This window comes from Nicotiana sylvestris, chromosome 1, assembly GCF_000393655.2.
Source record: "Nicotiana sylvestris chromosome 1, ASM39365v2, whole genome shotgun sequence".
NCBI lineage: Eukaryota > Viridiplantae > Streptophyta > Magnoliopsida > Solanales > Solanaceae > Nicotiana > Nicotiana sylvestris.
Window position 1 is genome coordinate 117,192,640 of NC_091057.1, and position 19,785 is coordinate 117,212,424.

General features: G+C 39.3%; 1 protein-coding gene across 1 annotated transcript; it reads right to left on the reverse strand.

Annotated features, from left to right (window-relative positions):
* Positions 1 to 18,916: 18,916 nt before the first annotated feature.
* LOC138873761 (uncharacterized) lies at positions 18,917 to 19,489 on the reverse strand. Its single transcript, XM_070152241.1, has one exon. It carries the CDS (start codon positions 19,487 to 19,489, stop codon positions 18,917 to 18,919), a length of 573 nt encoding a protein of 190 aa, XP_070008342.1.
* Between the last annotated feature and the right edge of the window lie 296 nt (positions 19,490 to 19,785).

Consider the following 19,785-nt stretch of genomic DNA (forward strand, 5'->3'; position numbering starts at 1 on the left):
ATTGGCTCACAGATAACTGTAGACTGTGCTATAAATCGGCTGATGTAGTTAAGCCTTCCCAAGAAACTCATCACATCCTTCTTGTTCTTTGGCGGTGGTAGTTCTTGAATGGCTTTGACTTCGATGGATCCAGTTCTATTCCTCGGCAGCTATCAAATAACCCAAGCAGTTTCCCAGTATGAACCCCAAAAGCGCACTTTGCGGGGTTTAGTTTCAAGTTGTATCTCCGCAGTCTATTGAAGAATTTCCTCAGATCTTCCATATGGTCAGTGGCCTTCTTGGATTTGATAATAACATCGTCCACATATACCTCTATCTCCTTGTATATTATATCATGGAAAATGGTAGTCATGGCCCTCATATAGGTGGCCCCTACATTCTTCGGGCCAAATGACATCATCTTGTAACAGTACACTCCCCACGGTGTAATGAAAGCCATTTTCTCAGCATCTTTCTCATCCATCCAGATCTGATGATAACTAGTGAAGCAATCTACAAATGACTGTAGCTCATGATTGGTGCAATTGTCAATCAGGATGTATATATTTGGCAAAGGGAAATCGTCTTTTGGACTGGACCGATTCAGATCCCGGTAGTTGACGCAGACTTTGACCTTCCCATCCTTCTTTGGCACTGGCACAATGTTGACTAACCATGTCGGGTATTCTACTACCCTAAGAACCTTAGCTTTGATCTACTTATTGACTTCTTCCTTGATTTTCAAAATAATGTCAGGCTTAAACTTTCTGAGCTTTTGTTTTACTGGTGGACACATTGGATTAGTTGGCAGTTTATGAGCCATAATGGACGTACTTAGACTAGTCATGTCATCATATGACCAGGCGAATATGTCCTCATATTCCTTTAGAAATTTCGTGTATTCTTTCTTCTTTGATGGTGATAGGTGAATGCTGATTCATGTTTCCTTGATGTTTTCTACATCTCCCAAGTTGACAATTTCGGTCTCGTCCAGGTTGGACTTTGGTCTATTTTCAAAGTTCTCAACTTCTTTGACAATCTCGTCAGGTATGTCATCTTCCTATGAATAAAGGTCCATTTGTTGTGTTGTCTCATTGCATGTCACAGTCATTGGTTCATCAAGATCAGTAATAGTAATGTTGTATGGATAAAGTAAGGAGAGATAGCAATAAATATTAAATCATAAGAAAAATTAAACATGCTTTTGATAAATTGAATAACTATTTTGAACATCGAAAATCTTATTCCGGGAATTGAAAATACGAAAAGAAAATCATTTAGTAAAAACAATGAATAATGCCTGTTTTAGCCTTGCTACCCCGAGGCACGTCGGGCTTTGGTTGTCCTGATGGTCCAATTCTTGAGATGTGCCCCTCTGCTCACAGCCTGTGTGGAAGGGCCTTCCTCCCCCACCTCCTCGAGAATAACACAATAGTCCATATCATTGTCTTTTAGGAATAGGTTTTTCACTGCTGCAAGTGCTTCTTCTTCATCTGACCCATAAATAATGTCGGCATGTCGGAAAGTCTACTCCAAATGCGGTATTGGCTACTCTAGTGGGTAGTAAGGACCGCGCCATGGTGGCGACCAATTATTGAACTCTTCCCAGGTTTATTCGTATCCCAAACCGAAGGTAGTGCCATGTTTCTTGAGTTTTATGGGTTTAGAGATTGCTTGGAGGTTCTTGCTGAGCCTTTTGCCAGGTTCGTACTCACTCCAACTCAGTATACTCTCGATTTTTCTATCCCACCATTTGTCTTTGTCGATAGCATTGACCCACTTAGCATGGTGGTAAGTTTCTCCACCCATCTTCCTTCTTCCCTTGATCGCCGGAATGGTCTAGCGACTGTATATAGGGTTGCTACCGTCGCCGTGAATGATCACTTCCTTGTGATTCCATTTGAACTTTACTGCCTGATGCAGCGTTGATGCTACGGTCCCAGCAGCATGAATCCATGGTCCTCCCAGCAACAAGTTGTAAGATGCTGGTACATCTATCACATGGAAATCGACCTCAAACCAGGTTGGTCCCATCTGTAAGCATAGAATAATCTCACCAATAGTGGACCTCTAAGAACCATCGAAGGCTTTCACATTGATCGCTCCATCCTTTATCTCATGCTGCCCTTTACCCAATTTCTTGAGTGTTAATAGTGGACAAATGTTAAGACTGGAATCTCCAACGATCAGGATTCTGGTGATGAAATAATCTTCGCATTGCACGGTGATATACAGTGCTTTGTTGTGCCCAACCCTTCAGGTGGCAGCTCGTCCTCATGAAAGGTGATTTTATGGCTTTCCAGAACTTGCCCTACCATATTAGCTACTTCCCTGCTAGTGATGTTACTTGATACGTACTCTTCATTCAACACCTTTAGTAGATCATTCTTGTGTGTCTCAGAATTTTGCAGCAAAGAGAGAATGGATATTTGTGTTGGCGTCTTATTTAACTGGTCGATGACTGAATATTCCTTGGCCTTTAGTTTCCTCCAAAGGTCATCCGGACTTGTCTCAATGAAGGGTGGCCGATTGGAGGCCTGCTTGCTTGACTTAGCTAGATGTTTAGGGGTATAGACTCTACTAATTCTTGTCATACCCTCTGCTGCGATAGTTTCTTCAATCCTGACCGTGCCCTTCCTTCTTGCCTCGGCTGTATAGTCCCATAGTATGACATTTGTATAGAATGGTGTCATGGTTGAAATCGCTACTGGGATTGGCACGGCTATCCTCACTCCGAGCAGAACATGTGCCTTGGGTGGAAAGACTGCAACCTCAAATGGTGCGGGTGCATTTTACGGAGACACGAATTCAACCTTAATTGGTGCTGGTGTCTTTGCGGATGGTGCTGCATCAAACTCAAGTGGTATAGAAATATTCACCTCAGCGTCCTTAGACAGTTGGATCTGGACTATGATCAGATTGAGAGTAATTGTTCGTTTCTTTGGGTCATCACCTTCTGCGATCAACCGGATTGATCCCTCGGGATCCTAGTCATCTTCTACTTCAATCATGTGGATACCTTCACCCTTATGGTCTGGTAGAGGGTTGTTGTGGACGTTTGGAGCGGGCTCCTTTGCCACAATGATCTTGTTATCAATCAAGGACTGTATCTTGTCTTAGAAGGAGCGACATTCATCGATGGTGTGCCCTTTTATGCTAGAGTGGTATGCACAAGACTTGTTTGGGTTAACTCACTAAGAAGGATTCTCAAGGGTTGCAGCAAGGATGGGGGTGACATAACCAACAGCTTTGAGCCTCTCATACAGCTGGTCGATGGGTTTAGTGATGGCTGTATATTATTTTGGAGGTCTGCGATCGAAATTAGATCGAGGTCTAGGGAAGTTTTAGCGTGCAGGGTGTGATTGATAGTGGGAGGGTTGAGCATTATAAGTTTGGTAGGTATGAGTGGATTGGGAGTATGGGTGAAGTAGGTTAATATGTAGGAGGTGGAGATGACTGATAAGTTGGTGGCGGAGCTTTGTACGAGGTTGAAAGTGCCTGGTAATTTGGGGTTGGATGATATGTGATTGGAGGTGTTGGGTAAGTTTTGTATTTAAGGGGACACTTGGTCCTTTGTGCAACCATCACAGCCCCTACGTCCCTTTTCTTGGACAAACCACTGGACTATAAAGCCTTATTTGTAGCTTGCAAGGCCTCGATGTTTGTAACCATACCTCTTTTAATACCTTCTTCAATTCTTTCACCTAATTTGATAATGTCGGAAAACTTGTGGTTCTCAATCATCATCAGCCGCTCATAGTACTGCGGGTCCTGAGCCCAGACAAAGAACTTGTTTATTTGCTCCTCTTCTAAGGCTGGTCTAACCTTAGCAGCTTCGGACCTCCAGCGAGTAGCATACTCGCGGAATGTCTCCGTGGGTTTCTTCTTCAAATTCTGAATATAGAACACGTCTGGTGCGTTCTCTGTATTAAACCTGAATCGGTCCATAAAGTCAGACGCCATGCCTACCTAACTTGACCACTTCTTGGGATCCTGGCTGATGTACCAAGATAATGCATCTCCTTTCAAACGTCTCATGAACAGCTTCATGCGGATCTTTTCATCCTTCCCTACTCCAACCAGTTTGTCGCAATATGGTCACAGATGGACCCTTGGATCACCCGTACCATCAAACATTTCGAACTTAGGAGGTTTGTACCCCTTAGGCAGTTTGCCATCAAGCTGTATGCAAAGATCCTCATAGTTCAGCCCCTCGATTCTTTTGCTTCTTTCAACACCTTGAATCCGGCTGGTCAGTTTCTTATGTTTTTTGGCCAAGTTCCTGATAAGTAGATTCTTTTCATCAGACTTAGGTGTGCTTGAGATAGGCTGGGTAGGGTGTGGCATGGTTTTCACGTAGATAGAAGTGTTATAGTGGCCTGGTTTATGGGTGTGGAAATGGTCATTTGCGTGGTTCTGAGGTTCCGAGATGAGTAGTGGAGTGTTTTTTGGGGTTTGGCAGGTGTTACATTGGTTCTTCGGTGGAACAACGTGCTAATGAAGAGCAGGATGATTTTGTTGTTTTGGGATATTTTGAGGAGGTGTAGGATTTTGAGTGTTAGGAAAGTTGATATCTGGGGTGTTGAGGGAAAATGACAGATTTGCCAGATTTCGAACCTGATCGAGCTCTTCTTGGAATTTCAACAATTTCTATTCAAGTTGTGAAACCTTCTCGTTTGGAACCCAAATACCCTGGCTATCAGTGGCCTCAACCCGTTCAGCTATGTTCTCCTTCCTGATGTTGTTTAATCTTCAATTTTGCCTTTGTTCTTGCCTTTAATGGGACTACAAGGAGGAGTGGGTGAAGGGCCCTTGGATCTTGTGAAATAAGACGATGATGCCAGAGTGCACGAACTAACCTTTGGGAAGGGGAATAACAAAAACAAAAGGTAATCAACTTAGTGAGGATTGTAAAAAGTATTGCAATATTTAAACACATAGTGCGAGAATGTAAAACATGTTCTAATTTGGGAAACTCTTTGTGCCTGAGGCAAGCCTAGTGGCAAATTTATTTGGAGAACTTAGAATGCTAAATGCCTCATTTTATTGATAAAAATAGCGAATCCCAAAATGATACTAAATAAGCAAGAAATAAAAGTCACTAATGGTCATTGGCCTTATTACATTCATAAAGCGAAAAAGTAAATTCCTATCTATTTGGTCCCAGAAGGACCTTCCTCAGGTTGAATGCTCTCGTTGATCAAATCCTCCAGTTCGCATAGGTTCACCAGTAAAAATGCCTTTGCAAGGTATTCTCCTTCGATTCCTTCAGCGTTCTGGCAGTCGGTGACTCTCTTCCTCACTTTTCCTTCAAATTCCAGCAGACTGTATTCCAGATATTCCAACTTTTCGCTGTATTTGGCGGCTCGCTCTTTCAATTCGTTAATTTGGTCATTTGACAGAAGATTACTCCACCAGTCAAGCAAATGTGAGGGTATGCTAACCATACCGAAGCTAGGGACCTCGTTCTTCATTTTTTGCCAAACAAAAGGGTTAAGACAATACCCCCACCGGACTCGACTATTTAACATCAACAATTAGCATGAAGTATTTAGTTCTCCAAATAAATGCACAGAACATGATGATGTCCATTTGGGTTTAGGGAAACTCAGTGGACTTTTGGACAAGGCTATCTTAAAGGATTATTATGTGAACGACATAACTGTTCCGGCTAGGTTTGACCATGATGAATGCACAATTTAACAGAGTAAGGTTTCTATGGGGTTTTAGACTGGTACCCTTGAGCAAACAACTCAAGGGGAAAGGCACGGAACCGTCGACTGCACCGCTGATCGACTAGTTTTTCTGCAAATATGCCTTTTAGAATTTAAGGGGTAGTGATATCGGAAGAGCGCAACCACTCATCAAGTGTTTCTATAGTATTTGTTTGGCACGAGTGGAGTATGATGTTGAGCATGATTATGCAATAATTAAAAGCATGTTGACATGTATTTGCACGTTAAGAAAGCGATAAATACAACAGTTTCATAGTTTAAAGAAGTTATAAAGGAAGGAAACAAAAAGATATGTCAGTTTTGCTTTTGAAGAAGAAATTAAATGCTTAAAGAAATTAAACAAGTAATTGCATATAAAGGGGGTACAAATTCACAAAAATGGTATGAAATGGTAAAAGCCTAAAAATCCCCAGCGGAGTCGCCATGCCGTCGCGCCCCCTATTTCCCCTTCGGTGGAAATCGGGTTCATGACATTTTGGTATGGGACGACTCATTACTTTTGGGAAAGGGGGTTTGCATTTTTGAAGAGTCGCCACCAAACAATTTTAAGGTGTGTTAGGGCACCTATATGGTTTATCTACAACTACCTTTTGGTAACCAGAGATAGGGTAAGGGCTTGAAATTATCCTAAGGGGAATGTGTTAGGCACCCCTCAGGATCCACTAGTGTGGTTCCCGACCAGACAGTTTTTGTGAATTTGTGAAATTAGCAAATAAACAAGTATTGCTCAAATAGTAGGGGATTTGAGTTTAAATACACAAGTGTTTGAAAACAATTAGCGAAAGGCAAAATTTTGATAAGAACTACAATCTAAAGCATGCTTATGAATGTAAAGGGGGTGTCCTAGGTTTGTTTGTAATATGGATCAAATCAATGCAACACCCGGTATGTCACTCATCAAAGAGGTCCTACACATGGTATTAGCACACTGGTCATCATATCCATATCTACCCTTTCCCGCCCCGTGAAGGTAATTAAAGCGAAGGTTGGTCTCAACCCTTATTGCATGCTGTTACCCGTCCCTTCCTATAAGTCCCGGAGGAACTTAGGACTCCTATTCTAAGGAGGAAGGTTCTAGGCGGACCCTCAGGTTTAAAGGTGAAATACTAGGAGACATACAAGAACACATATGACTGCATTTAAAAGGGAAAACATAGAAAACAGACAGAAGGCTCAAATATACCTCCACAAATAATGCATATAGACAACATGACTCATACACAATTAAAGTCTGAATTCAAATCCTATGCATGGTATCTAAGTGATAACAACAGAACAAGATTTATTATATGACTCAGAAAAGAAGTCCGAATCAGGCTTGCCTACTGATTTTAATAGGTTGACAATTAAACACAGGCAATTCTGGTAATATTTTTAAGCAATTGCCTAAGGCTTGCCTAGACGTAAAGCAATATGCAGCAGTTATTCAGAATTATTAAAAAATAGTTTGGATATGGTTTTTACCTAAGAGCATGTTGTTCTAGTTGATACGAATGCAGGATTATTGCCAGTTATTTTAAATGGGATAATCAAGTGTGAAGCTGTTTTTACCTCTTTTATGATCAGCAGTTTACACTAAGTGTGAATGCAAGTACGAATAAGATCCTAAAATATGGTATTTAATATGCATGTATGAAACTCATGATGTAGAATTCCTAGAGCAGTAATTCTAAATGCACATGGCAAGATTGTCGAAATTCCTAGAGTAGGATTTCTAAATGCATATGCCAAGATTGCAGAATTTCCTAAGAACGGATTTCTAAATGCACGTGGCAGCGTAGGACATAATAGTAAACTGCTAATTATTAGCAGATTTTAAAACATGATTTTGTGAGAGTACACATGCTGAAACAATATATATGAGACATAAAGGCATGATTTCTGATGGATGCAGGAGCCTTAAACAGGGTTTCTATTATGCAATTAGGAACATAAACCTAATAACATGTTTTCTACCCTTAACAACTATAACATACATATTTACCCCATCCTTTTCACTAGCCATCCCCAATACTTATTTACAACAAGTTATTACAGACCAACATTGAAATGAATTACATAATGAAAAATAAGAAGATACAATATAGGAAGCCTGATTAGGACTTCCTCTGAGTTATGTAATCAATCATCTCAAGTGCTCAAGATTGTTCATAGCTTTCCCTCATATCTAGGTGTGTCAGAGTTCCCTAAGGACCTCAAGGGATCCCGGGCAGTGCTCACACCCAGATTTCATAGCCAAGACAGAGTAAGTGCAATGTGGAAAGGCCAGCTTTCATGTGTCCAAGTTTAGAGGGAGCTCAAGAGTCCCAAGGCAAGGCTCACACAAAAGGGGTAGAACCTAGTATTATAAGAGTATAGTGAAAGTGCAGAACACATGTTTGAAAGGAGTTTGTTTAAAAAATTGAACTGACAAGTCCATTTTGAAAGCAATCAGTAACAGAGATGATTGAAAGCAGTTGTAGTAGTAAGAAAAACTCAAACACCTTAAGATGAGAACACACACAAAATTAGTAGTCACACAGGGGGTCAAGGGATTTAGGGATACACAGACATTTGACTGTAAACACATAACCCCTGCAAGGGTCTTAGGACTTGTTTGGATGTGCTCAGCAATAGTTGATACTGGAATAATCACAAACCAATCAGAAAGAACATAAACACATGGTAGGGATAGGGATTTGGCATTCATAAGATGGTACGTACACAATAAGTGATTGACAAGGCATGCTTCGAAACACACATAAGGGAATGCATTAATCTAAAGGGAAGGAGAGACATAATTGCGTGCTAGTAATGTAACTCAACTACACGTTTCACAACAGAGCCACAAGTAGAAGTAGATCAGAAATGAGAGAAACTAAAATAATAAGAGAAACATGTTGTTGTTAAGGCTTTAAATTGAACTAGGACATACTAATGGAGACAAAGGTAAACAAATGAAAAAACCAAGGCTTACAGATGATTAGCTTTGGCTTGCAGCCGACCAATAGTAGTAGAATGGCACAAAATTTTAAAGTAATAGAGGGGTTTTTGAAAGCCAAGTTCGTGTCTTGTTAATAAAAGACTTATGGTATTTATAGCTTTGAAAAAAAGTAGAATATAAGGTAACAAGTAAAGGTTTAGCACAATTATGGAAGTAATCACAATTAGAAACCAATTAATAGAAGTACTTCCCATTAATCAAGGAATTACAACTCAAATGGATACTAACAGGGATAATTAAGGAGAGAAAATCAGTTAGTGAAAGATTGATTTTTACTATATAAGGGGTAGTAAAAGAATAGAGCATGTGATTGAGTCTAAGTACATAATACACTGATTTGGGAAAAAGATTCAGCAAGAATGAAGCATCATATCAAATAAGGGAATGGAATCAATCAACACGAGTAAAATTTTAGGGGTTTATAAGAAAACCTTGCAATAAAATCATAACATAATGAAATCAGGATCAATCAAGAAGGTGTCATGATTCTGCACTTTGACATATAAATAGAGAAGAATGAACAAGCGTATCAGACATGCAAGGTCAACCATATTGACAAAAAGAAGCAAACTAGATGAACACAAATATAAAGAAGTGACATGAGCAAGCTAAGGACTACTCAAAGCATGGTAATCTACAAAGTCAAGTAGTCATGACTAACACATAGAACCAGAGTGAAAAACCAACCTAACAGGTAAAGAAGATTAGACCAACACACAGAAACAAGTAAAGAGAGTCTTTGAAACTCACAGTAACAAGTGAAGAAATCTTTAAGAAATTAGGGTTTTAACAGAGTTGAGTTAAAAAGTGGTAAGAACTCAGAATCAGTTAAGATAAACAAAGGAAAGGATCTAACCATAAAAAAACTCAATTGACATAGGTATATATACAAATCAAATAAACCAAGACAATTTCAGAACCCCAAATAGAACCAAAACAAATAGGGATTTCAATACGATGAATCAAGTAGAAGAAAGAGGTTAAAACAAATGTGACAATACTGAAAATCAGAGGATAAGTCTTTAAAAGAGGTTAAGAAACTCTAATCTTGAAGACGGAGAGTCACTTTGAAAAACTAATCGTGAAAACCTTTGAGAAAAACACCAAGAGGTTCAAAATATATACAGATCTAAGATAGGTCTGAAATAAATCGGAAAATTTTTAAAGTTAGGGTTTCGGAGAACCTAGAAAACGTGAGACAACTTCAAAAAGTTACCGGTTTAACCAACAAAGTTACAAATCTTACTCGAACGACCGTGGATGGACATAAAATGGCATGGGAAACCATGGGAGGCGAGTGAACCGCCTCTGGTTCATTTGAAGGCCTCCAAGTGATGACACATGTTCAAGAAGGAGCCATAAGGCTGGTAGGTGGTGAGACCACCATGGATTCAGGTAAGGGGATGGCCGGAGAAGGTGGATGAGGTTCATCGGAAAGGAGGGGAGTGGAGAAGGTTCTAGAGAGAACCAAAGATAGAGAGAGAGAGAGAGAGAGAGAGAGAGAGATAAGAGTCGTTTGAGTGAAGAATGATAGGGTTTGGGGGGGGGGTCATTTGGGTTTAATTTAGGAAAGGGGGATGGGGACCGTTGATCTATAGATCAACGGTCAAGATTAAATGGGGTAGGTGGGTCGGGTATGGCTTGGGTTTGGGCTTGGGTCCGGTGGGTTTTTAATTGGGTTGGGGGTCTGTTTGATTTAGGCTAGATTTGAAATCCAATTTTGGATATAAGTTAAATAGCCATTTTCCCCATTTAATTTATAGATGTCACACCTCTTTTTTACCACCCGAGGGTATATAAGGGAGTTTTCCAATTTATGTGATATTATTCGAAATGGGATTATTTATTTAATTCTTAGAGTTGCCACTTGGAATATTTTAATTAGTGTCCCAAGTCTCCTGTTTATTTAAAATCCCAAATCGAGTAAATTTCAACTTTCCTTTTGAAGTATGCGAACCAGAAATTCTAGATAAGGAATTCTGTTAACCCGGGAGAAGGCGTTAGGCATTCCCGGGTTCCGTGATTCTAGCATGGTCTCTTAGCAATTTATACTTGGCTTAGTTGTTTAACTACTCATTTTTTTTAAAAAACCTATGTTTAATTATCTTTTTACCGCTTTTAAAATCACTTGATTATTCATAATTAAAGAATTGAGTTACGCGTACGTATACTCTTTTCTTTTGGTGCATCAAAATCGTGTCACGCGAACGTGTCTACAATTAATAATGCTTTGTTTATTTATTTAAGAAGAGTTTGGTTGAAGTTGCGTGAATATATACCTCAAGTCTTTTAAGAATTTAATTTGCAATTATATTATGCGAATGTATATATAATCGCAATACTAATCAAAATTGGTCCTAAAGCAAGCTATGATAATTTGTTATTTATTAGTTCCAAATTATGAAATTAATACGAGGGCCATGGGTTATCTAATTTTGCACTATGGCACACCTCGATTCTAATTTTAAAAGATGTTCGAACTAAACTTTGAGGGCCATAAATTATATTCTACTTAATATGGCACACCTCTAATCTAACTGTTCAAATGATTTTCTTACTTTGAAATCATGAGGGCCATAGACTATTGATGTTATTTTATATGGCACACCTCACTTTAAGCAAACAAACTATTTTTTAAACACCATAACTAAAAGCCATTGATTGCATGATTATTATTTACAAAGGAACGTTGGGCTTCTGGACTGGAATAGGCCCAATAGAATGAATGGGTGAAGGGCAGTCCAGGCAATTAAGCCTTTCCATTGACTGGGCCAACGTTGAGCCCAATTCAAATAACAATAAGTCGTACAAAAAATTATTTAAACACAAATCAACTAAGGCTCATGACATCTGAAGTTGAATTAACATTTTTCAAGAGGGACTTTTATCAAAATTCTGTTCTTATTGAACTAATCAAACTCTCTTAAGAGCATGGACACATACTGAAAGCCATGGAGTCTCATATCGAGCCCACAAGAGAGCTAAACCTTGTGGTTATAGGTTGGTTTTCTCTGGGCTTCATGTTAAGCCCACCAACCTTGAAGCTTTGCATTTTAGCACACATTTTGGAAAATATAGTAACTTTTGTGATATCAACACTTAACCATTTTAAACTACACAACCAACTTTTACGATGAGAAGAAAAACAAGAGCATGTTTTTTTCATTCTTTCGAGACAGAATAAAAACCTTAATTTTCAAAGAACATGCAAACCATACAGATTTGAAAATCAACATTACTACTAATCATCATTGAACTAGCACTCTTAGTGGCACTCTTATTTGAGGTTGAATGACTACCTGGTTACAGCAACAAACAACAAGGAAAATGAGCTAGGAATTTAAGATGAAGTAGCAACAATAGTCAGCAATGGAAACAACCAAACAAACAAGAACTATTCAGCCTTTTGAACCAGATTTGAACCCAGAATCTATACAACTTTTGAGAGCTTTTGAAAATTAGACTAACAGGGAACTCAAGATGCAGAAACAAGCAAACTCTAAGCAAATTTCAGCATTTTTAGAGTCTATAGGAAGCCCAGTCATTCCTAAAGTTTTTAGTGTTGTTAATTTTCCAAAAATCTCCCTTGAGAGTGAAGAAACAATGCCTTTATAGAGAAGTTTTTAGGGCAACAAGATGAGTTCAGACTTTTGCCCTTTACTCCTTTTGGAATTTTTGTTTTTGCTACTATGCCCTTAATTTAAAATGAGCTTTTCAAAATCAACCCCAAACCCACCTTCTAGGCAGCTTCCTAAATCAGTTTTAAAGATTCCCTTACCTGATTTCCCCAAACAAACTCTTAAACCCCTGTCAATTACCCTTGGAACCAAACGGGTCAAATTGACCCAAGACCTAAACCCAAACAAATGGGGTACTCTTGAAAATGGGTGAAAATTGACCCCAAGGCCCAAACCAAAAATCAGAAATCCATTTAGCCATTTCAACGAGAAACAGAAGAAATAATCACTTTGAATGATTTCAAAACTAAAAATATAGACTGAGTGATTGATTTACTTTTAAACTAAATAAAGAGCTATAGTTAATCAAATGACCAAATTAACACAAAATCTAATTAAGATGAGTATAATACTAAAACCAAATCAGAAGCTAAAAAGGAAAAATGCACAAACCAAACAAAATTAACGAATAATTTTAAAAGAAAACAAACAAAGAAAACCTACATTCAGAAGTTAAAAATTTCACCAAATTCATCAGAAGAAAACAAAACTTAAAGAAACGTAGAAGAAAGAGAGAGGGACAGATGGTGAAACAAACGAAAAATGGACAAACAAATGAAGAAAACTCATCGATTAAACTCAAAATTGATACTAACGCTCCGATTTAACCCAAAATAATGTTAATCACTTGAACATCATTGTTTTGTGATAAATCAGCCATGAAAACTTAGGAAACTCGGGGAATAGACCTTGCATGTCACAGATTCAAAAGTGAGGCGTTTGGGATTTTAGGGTTTCAAACTTGATTAAAGATTCGAAGGGTTCTAGAAAAATTCGAGGGAAATTGGTTAGGGATTGGGAAAGGGGATGCTGTGAGGGTCTTGTGGTGTAGATTTGAGGCGGATTGGAGGTGGCGCTGCCGGTTGGAGATGGTAGAGAATTGGGGCGACGGACTAGGGTTGGGTTGTTCCCTGAAGAAGGTGAAATGAAGTGTGGGAGATGAACGGGGGGGGGGGGCAAGGGTCGATCGGATAGTTATATATTTTAAACAGGCCAGTTCCGAGCCATTCGATCAAGTGAGACCGACGGTCCTGATTGGGGGTAATCAAAACGAGTCGTTTGGATCTGGCTGGGGTTTGGACCGGGTATAACGTGGGTCTAGGCCAGTTTTGAATGGGTAATGGTGTTTAATCAATTGGGCTTGGGGCATTGAATTAAATTGGCCCAAAAAATCAGACTTCTTTATTTAGTTTCCTTTTCTTTTCATTTTCTAATTTTCTTTTTTTTTTTTTAAATTAAAAGAAAATTAACTCTTATAAATTAAATTAACCTACCAAAATAATATTAAATACTTGACATAATATTTACAATAATTAAATAAATCCTAAATTTAAAGAAAAACTATAAAATTCAAAATTAAAGAGATAAAAAGCAAAATGAACTATTTTTGTGATTTTTCATATTTCATAAAACAACCAATTTACTAATTAATCTAAAAATATAAAATTAAATACTAAATGCAAATGAAATATATTTTTGTATTTTTCATGAATCAAAAATAAAATTAAACATGCACACAAAAATGCAAATAATTAGATAAAATTCTACAATAGTTCCTAAAATAACAAACATTTAAAAGAAAAAATCTAATTCTTTGAAATTCTGTAGGAGTAATTCATGTGGGGCAAACATCACATGCTCACAACGGCCCCTCTTTGCTCGGAGACACGAAGGGTTTTTAGGCAAAGATAAAATGAGCAATTATGATAGATTTTTGTCCGTTTGAAACTCCATGAGAAGCTTTTTTGAAAAGAGCCTGACTGAACTTTGTTTCAGAGGTTGCCTACATATCTTTAGCTATAAAGGAATCAGGTCAGTGTAGTTCTGGAAGTTTTGGTAGCTGGGACTACCGAGAAGCTGTGATTTCATTGCTGTTGCTGTTGTTGTTTCTACTGCTTGTTGAACACCAAAATGGAAAGTAAAAAGCTAAAGCCTATCAACTACGAGTTACAAAATTCCTATCTATAAATCTTCTTAAGCTTGATCTTGAGTCTTGGCTGGTTCTTGCTGCCAACTCCGATCTGAATCTGATGCTCGTCAGCTGTAATCGCTGGTTCACCCTTCAGCTTTGGATTAAGGCGAGACATGCAAAGCCTGTGATTTCAATCATATCTTGAGCAGTCCGTATCCTTTTCCACTTCAGCACTTTGAGTTCATTTCTTTTTTGCTCTTTTCTTCTTTTCATTATTTTGGATCGAGACTCACTCTTTCGGTTGTCTCGAACCATGTGCCCCGAGGTTAACCTGCTCAAACACCAAAACAAACAAACAAATGAAATTTTTCTGCACCAGTTTTCACTAGAAAAATTTCGTGAGTTATTGTAACAAATCCTACACTATTTCTCTATTGAAAATAATAACATAAGGATCATGTGTCTTTAGGAGAAAGAGATTAGGGAGTGGGCCCCTATATCTACAATAACTTCAACTAGGGAGTGGATATCCTATGTTGGCAAAAAGGCGACTTGGGAATGGAGGCCCTATGTCTAAAAATCTCAACTAGGGATTGGAGCCCTATGTTGGAAAAAGGCGACTAGGGAATGGAGGCCCTATGTCTAAAAATCTCAACTAGGGATTGGAGCCCTATGTTGGCAAAAGGAGACTAGGGAATAGAGACCCTATGTCTAAAAATCTCAACTAGGGATTGGAGCCCTATGTTGGAAAAAGGCGACTAGGGGATGGAGACCCTATGTCTAAAAATCTCAACTAGGGATTGGAGCCCTATGTTGGCAAAAGGCGACTAGGGGATGGAGACCCTATGTCTAAAAATTTTGACTAGGGATTGGAGCTCTATGTTGTCCAAAGGCGACTAGGGCATGGAGACCCTATGTCCAAAAAATCTCAACTATGGATTGGAGTCCTATATTGGCAAACGGCTACTAGGGGATAGAGACCCTATGCCTAAAAATCTCATCTAGGGATTGGAGCCCTATGTTAGCCAAAGGCGACTAGGGAATGGAGGCCCTATGTCTAAAAAATCTCAACTAGGGATTGGAGCCCTACGTTGGAAAAAGGCGATTAGCGAATGGAGCCCTATGTCTAAAATTTCAACTAGGGATTGGAGCCCTATGTTGGCAAAAAGCGACTAGGGAATGGAGACCCTATGTCTAAAAAATATTAACTAGGGATCGGAGCCCTATGTTCCTAAAAAGTAACTAGGGAATGGAGGCCCTATGTCTAAAAAATCTCAACTAGGGATTGGAGCCCTATGTTGGCAAAAAGCAACTAGGGAATGGAGGCCCTATGTCTAAAAAATCTCATCTAGGGATTGGAGCCCTATGTTGGCAAAAGGCGACTAGAGGATGGAGATCCTATGTCTAAAATCTCAACTAGGGATTGAAGCCCTAAGTTGCTAAAAGGCGACTAGGCGATGGAGACCCTACATCAAAAAATCTCAACTAGGTATTGGAGCCCTATGTTGGCCAAAGGCGACTAAGGAATGGAGGCCCTATGTCTAAAATATTTCAACTAGGGATTCGAGCCCTACATTGGTAAAAGGCTATAGGGAATGGAGGCCCTATGTCTAAAATCTTAAATAGGGATTGGAGCCCTATGTTGGCAAAAAACGACTAGGGAATGGAGGCCCTATGTCTAAAAAGCTCAATTAGGGATTGGAGCCCTATGTTGGAAAAGCGTAAAAGATTGAGATTGGGGATTCTGAACTACCATTTTTTTTGGATTTTCTTCTTGTCTCTTTTTTTCATTTCATTTTCCTTTCTTTTTTTTATTCCATTTCATGGAATGAGTAAATGCGGGAAAAAATTCGGAGGGGACATCCCTTTTTATGGATTGTTGCTGCAAAGCTGTTTCTAGAACTTGCGCATTTCTTTTTCCCCTTTGGTTGCACCTGCTTCTAGCATGGTTTCTTTGGATTGTACCTGTTTCAAAATTTTCAAACAAAGAACAATTGTTAGTTTGAAACGGTGTTTGGTTTTGTGGCCTTGATCATTTTTAATCACTTGATCTCGGCCCAACTCTTTTGGTGAGAACCTTTGTTGCTAGGTGGCTTTTCTGAAAACTGCTCTTTCTTCTAAAGCCGAGGAACTCAACTTTTCCAAAATATTGCATGACGGTTCACCCGTATGGGGCTTTGCCCCTTTCACCTTATTCTGCCTCTAGGGGATTTTGACTAGATTTCGTTTGATTTTCAATAACTTTGATTTCATAGCATCCGCCATCATGGCCAATCGGGATCGACTTGATGCACTCGCTGAGGCTGGGTACTTTCTTTGGACTTGACTTTTATTAAGTAGAACCCTGTAAAACCAATCTTGCCACATTTTCTTTGTGTTTGCTTCGAAAAAGAGCTAGGCCAAAATGGATTCAAATAAAAGTAAACAAAAGACAAGAAAGTGAATTTAAGGAGAAGTGTCCCTTTTGGGGAGGAAAAAAGGACTTATCCGGAGTGCATGCATACTTCAATAGACATGACATGCTTTTTTGACTGGATACCTAATCTACACAACTATCCAACCTCTCATAAACCAATTGCGACCAGTGTTTAAAAATCGAGAAACCTTGACAGGACTCTTTCAGTACCAATGGTGGTGAGGGGTTTCTTCTTTTCGATCAACGGTGCCCTTTGTGGGTTTTCGCCAATTGACCACTCTCATTTCTCTCATCACCATTGATAGTGTTCTTTACGAGTTTTCACTAACAAGACTCTCTCATTTTTTCAGTTTCTCTGCTCACTATCGCCTCACGGTGCCCGTAGGTTTTTACCAATAAGACTCTCTCATTTTATTTATCTCATCTTGATTGCATCAGATTCAAACAACTGCATTCTCTGATTTTGAAAACCTTTCATCGATTGATCAGAAGGACTTGAACAAGGTTTGGGTAAAAAGAACTTGGATCAAATTACAATTTTGGAACCATTCAGGCGAGATCATCGCCGAACCATTATAATATCAGCCCCAGTTTTGCTTTTTTGGGGGAAACTGGATTTTTGTTTTGGTGTGACTGAACCCCAGAGAGAGGCTGCCTATGTATCCTTTCGGAATCAAGTCAAACATAGTTTAGGAAAACATTTGATTTTTGTTGTTTTGGTTGTTTTTTTACAAACGTCTTCAAGTTCCAAAGAGGGTAATGAAAGAAAGGTAACCGACTCAAAGGGTTAGCAAAGGGTTGGAGTGTTTGGGGTAGCGAGAATGAAAGCCTTCATCATCCCAATCGGATAATGTTATTATTGCAGAAGGATTAGACATAGTACCTTTTGACTATGTCTGCATTTACAACTATTTCAGGGTCATTTCCTTCAATATTTCCCAGATATAATGCCCCTTTTGGCAACAATTTTCTGATAATGTATGGGCCTTTCAAATTAGGAGTAAACTTTGCTTTTGCTTCCTAATGATGGGGGAGAATACGCCTTAAAACGAGTTGCCCTACTTCAAAGTTTCTAGGTCGCACTTTTTTGTTGTATGCACAGGCCATTCTTTGTTGGTACAACTGCCCGTGGCAGACTGCGGCCATTAACTTTTCATCGATCAAGGTTAACTTTTCCAGACGGGTTTTGACCCACTCACTGTCTTCAATTTCCGCTTCAACAATGATCCGAAGAGAAGGGATTTCAACTTCTGCGGGTATTACAACTTTAGTGCCATAAACAAAAAGATACAGGGCTGCTCCGACTGATGTGCGCACAGTAGTGAGATATCCCAACAATGCAAATGGTAACTTTTCATGCCACTGCCTGGAACTTTGAATCATCTTTCTCAAAATCTTTTTGATGTTCTTATTTGCTGCTTCGACGACACCATTAGCTTTGGGACGATAAGGAGTAGTGTTCCGATGCGTTATCTTGAATTGTTCGCATATCTCCCTCATCAAATGACTATTCAAATTTTTAGCATTATCTATAATGATAGTTGCAGGAATACCAAAATGGCAGATGAGGTTGGAGTGCACAAAGTCTACTGCAGCTTTCTTGGTGATGGATTTGAGAGTAATTGCTTCCACCCACTTTGTAAAGTAGTTGATAGCGACCAATATGATTCTATGCCCATTTGAAGCTTTTGGCTCGATTGGCCCAATGACGTCCATGCCCCAGGCAACAAACGGCCAAGGTGCTGACATGGGATGCAACTCTATAAGTGGTGCATGAATCAAATCACCGTGTACCTGACACTGATGACATTTCTGGACAAAACTGAAGCAGTCTTTTTCCATAGTCATGCAGTAATAACCTGCTCGGAGGATTTTCTTTGCCAAAATATACCCGTTCATGTGGGGTCTACACACTCCTACGTGCACTTCATACATGATTCTTCCGGCCTCTTCGGCGTCAACACATATTAACAAGTTGAGATCTGGAGTCCTTAGGTATAAGACTTCACCGCTCAAGAAGAAACCACTTGCGAGCCGTCTAATGGTCCTCTTTTGGTCTCCACTGGCCTGGTCGGGATATTCTTTAGTTTTCAAAAACCTCTTGATATCATGATACCTTGGCTGAATATTTGGTTCTTCCTCAACTATATTGCATTAACCGTGCCTTTCCCGGATTTGGATTTCCAACGGGTCAATGTGGGCATTGCTTGGGTATGGCAGCATCGAGGCCAAAGTAGCGAGTGCATCAGCTAACTCATTGTGAAAACGAGGAATGTACCTGAACTCAACTGACTTGAATCGCCTGCTAAGATCTTCCACATGCTGCCTATAGGGAATAAGTTTGACATCTCGAGTTTCCCATTCTCCTTGGGCTTGTCGAATAATCAAATCTGAATCTCCCATGATTATCAATTCTTCGACATCTTGGTCGATTGCCATGTTCATACCCATAATATAGGATTCATATTCGACAGTGTTGTTTGTGCAAAAAAACCGAAGCCGGGCTGTGGCTGGGTAATGTTGATCAGTGGGTGAGATCAAGATTGCCCCAATTCCAACACCTTTTGTGTTTACAGCTCCATCAAAGAACATTTTCCAAGCATGGGTGTCTTCTGATTTTATCTCAACTGAATTTACCTCTTCATTCAGAAAGTATGTGCTTAAAGGCTGGTATTCATCATCAACAGGGTTTTTAGCCAAATGATCTGCTAAAGCCTGGACTTTCATTGCCGTGCGAGTGACATAGACTATGTCAAATTCAGTGAGTAGTATCTGTCATTTTGCCAACCTCCCTATAGGCATCAGCTTCTTGAATATGTATTTCAAAGGATCCAACCTGGTAATGAGGTAAGTGGTGTAGGCAAACAAGTAATGCCTAAGCTTCTGAGCGACCCAAGTTAGGGTGCAACAAGTTCTTTCCAACAGGGTATATTAGGCTTCATAACTTGTGAACTTTATGCTCAAATAGTAGATTACTTGCTCTTTCCTTCCGGTCACGTCGTGTTGTCCTAGGATACATCTAA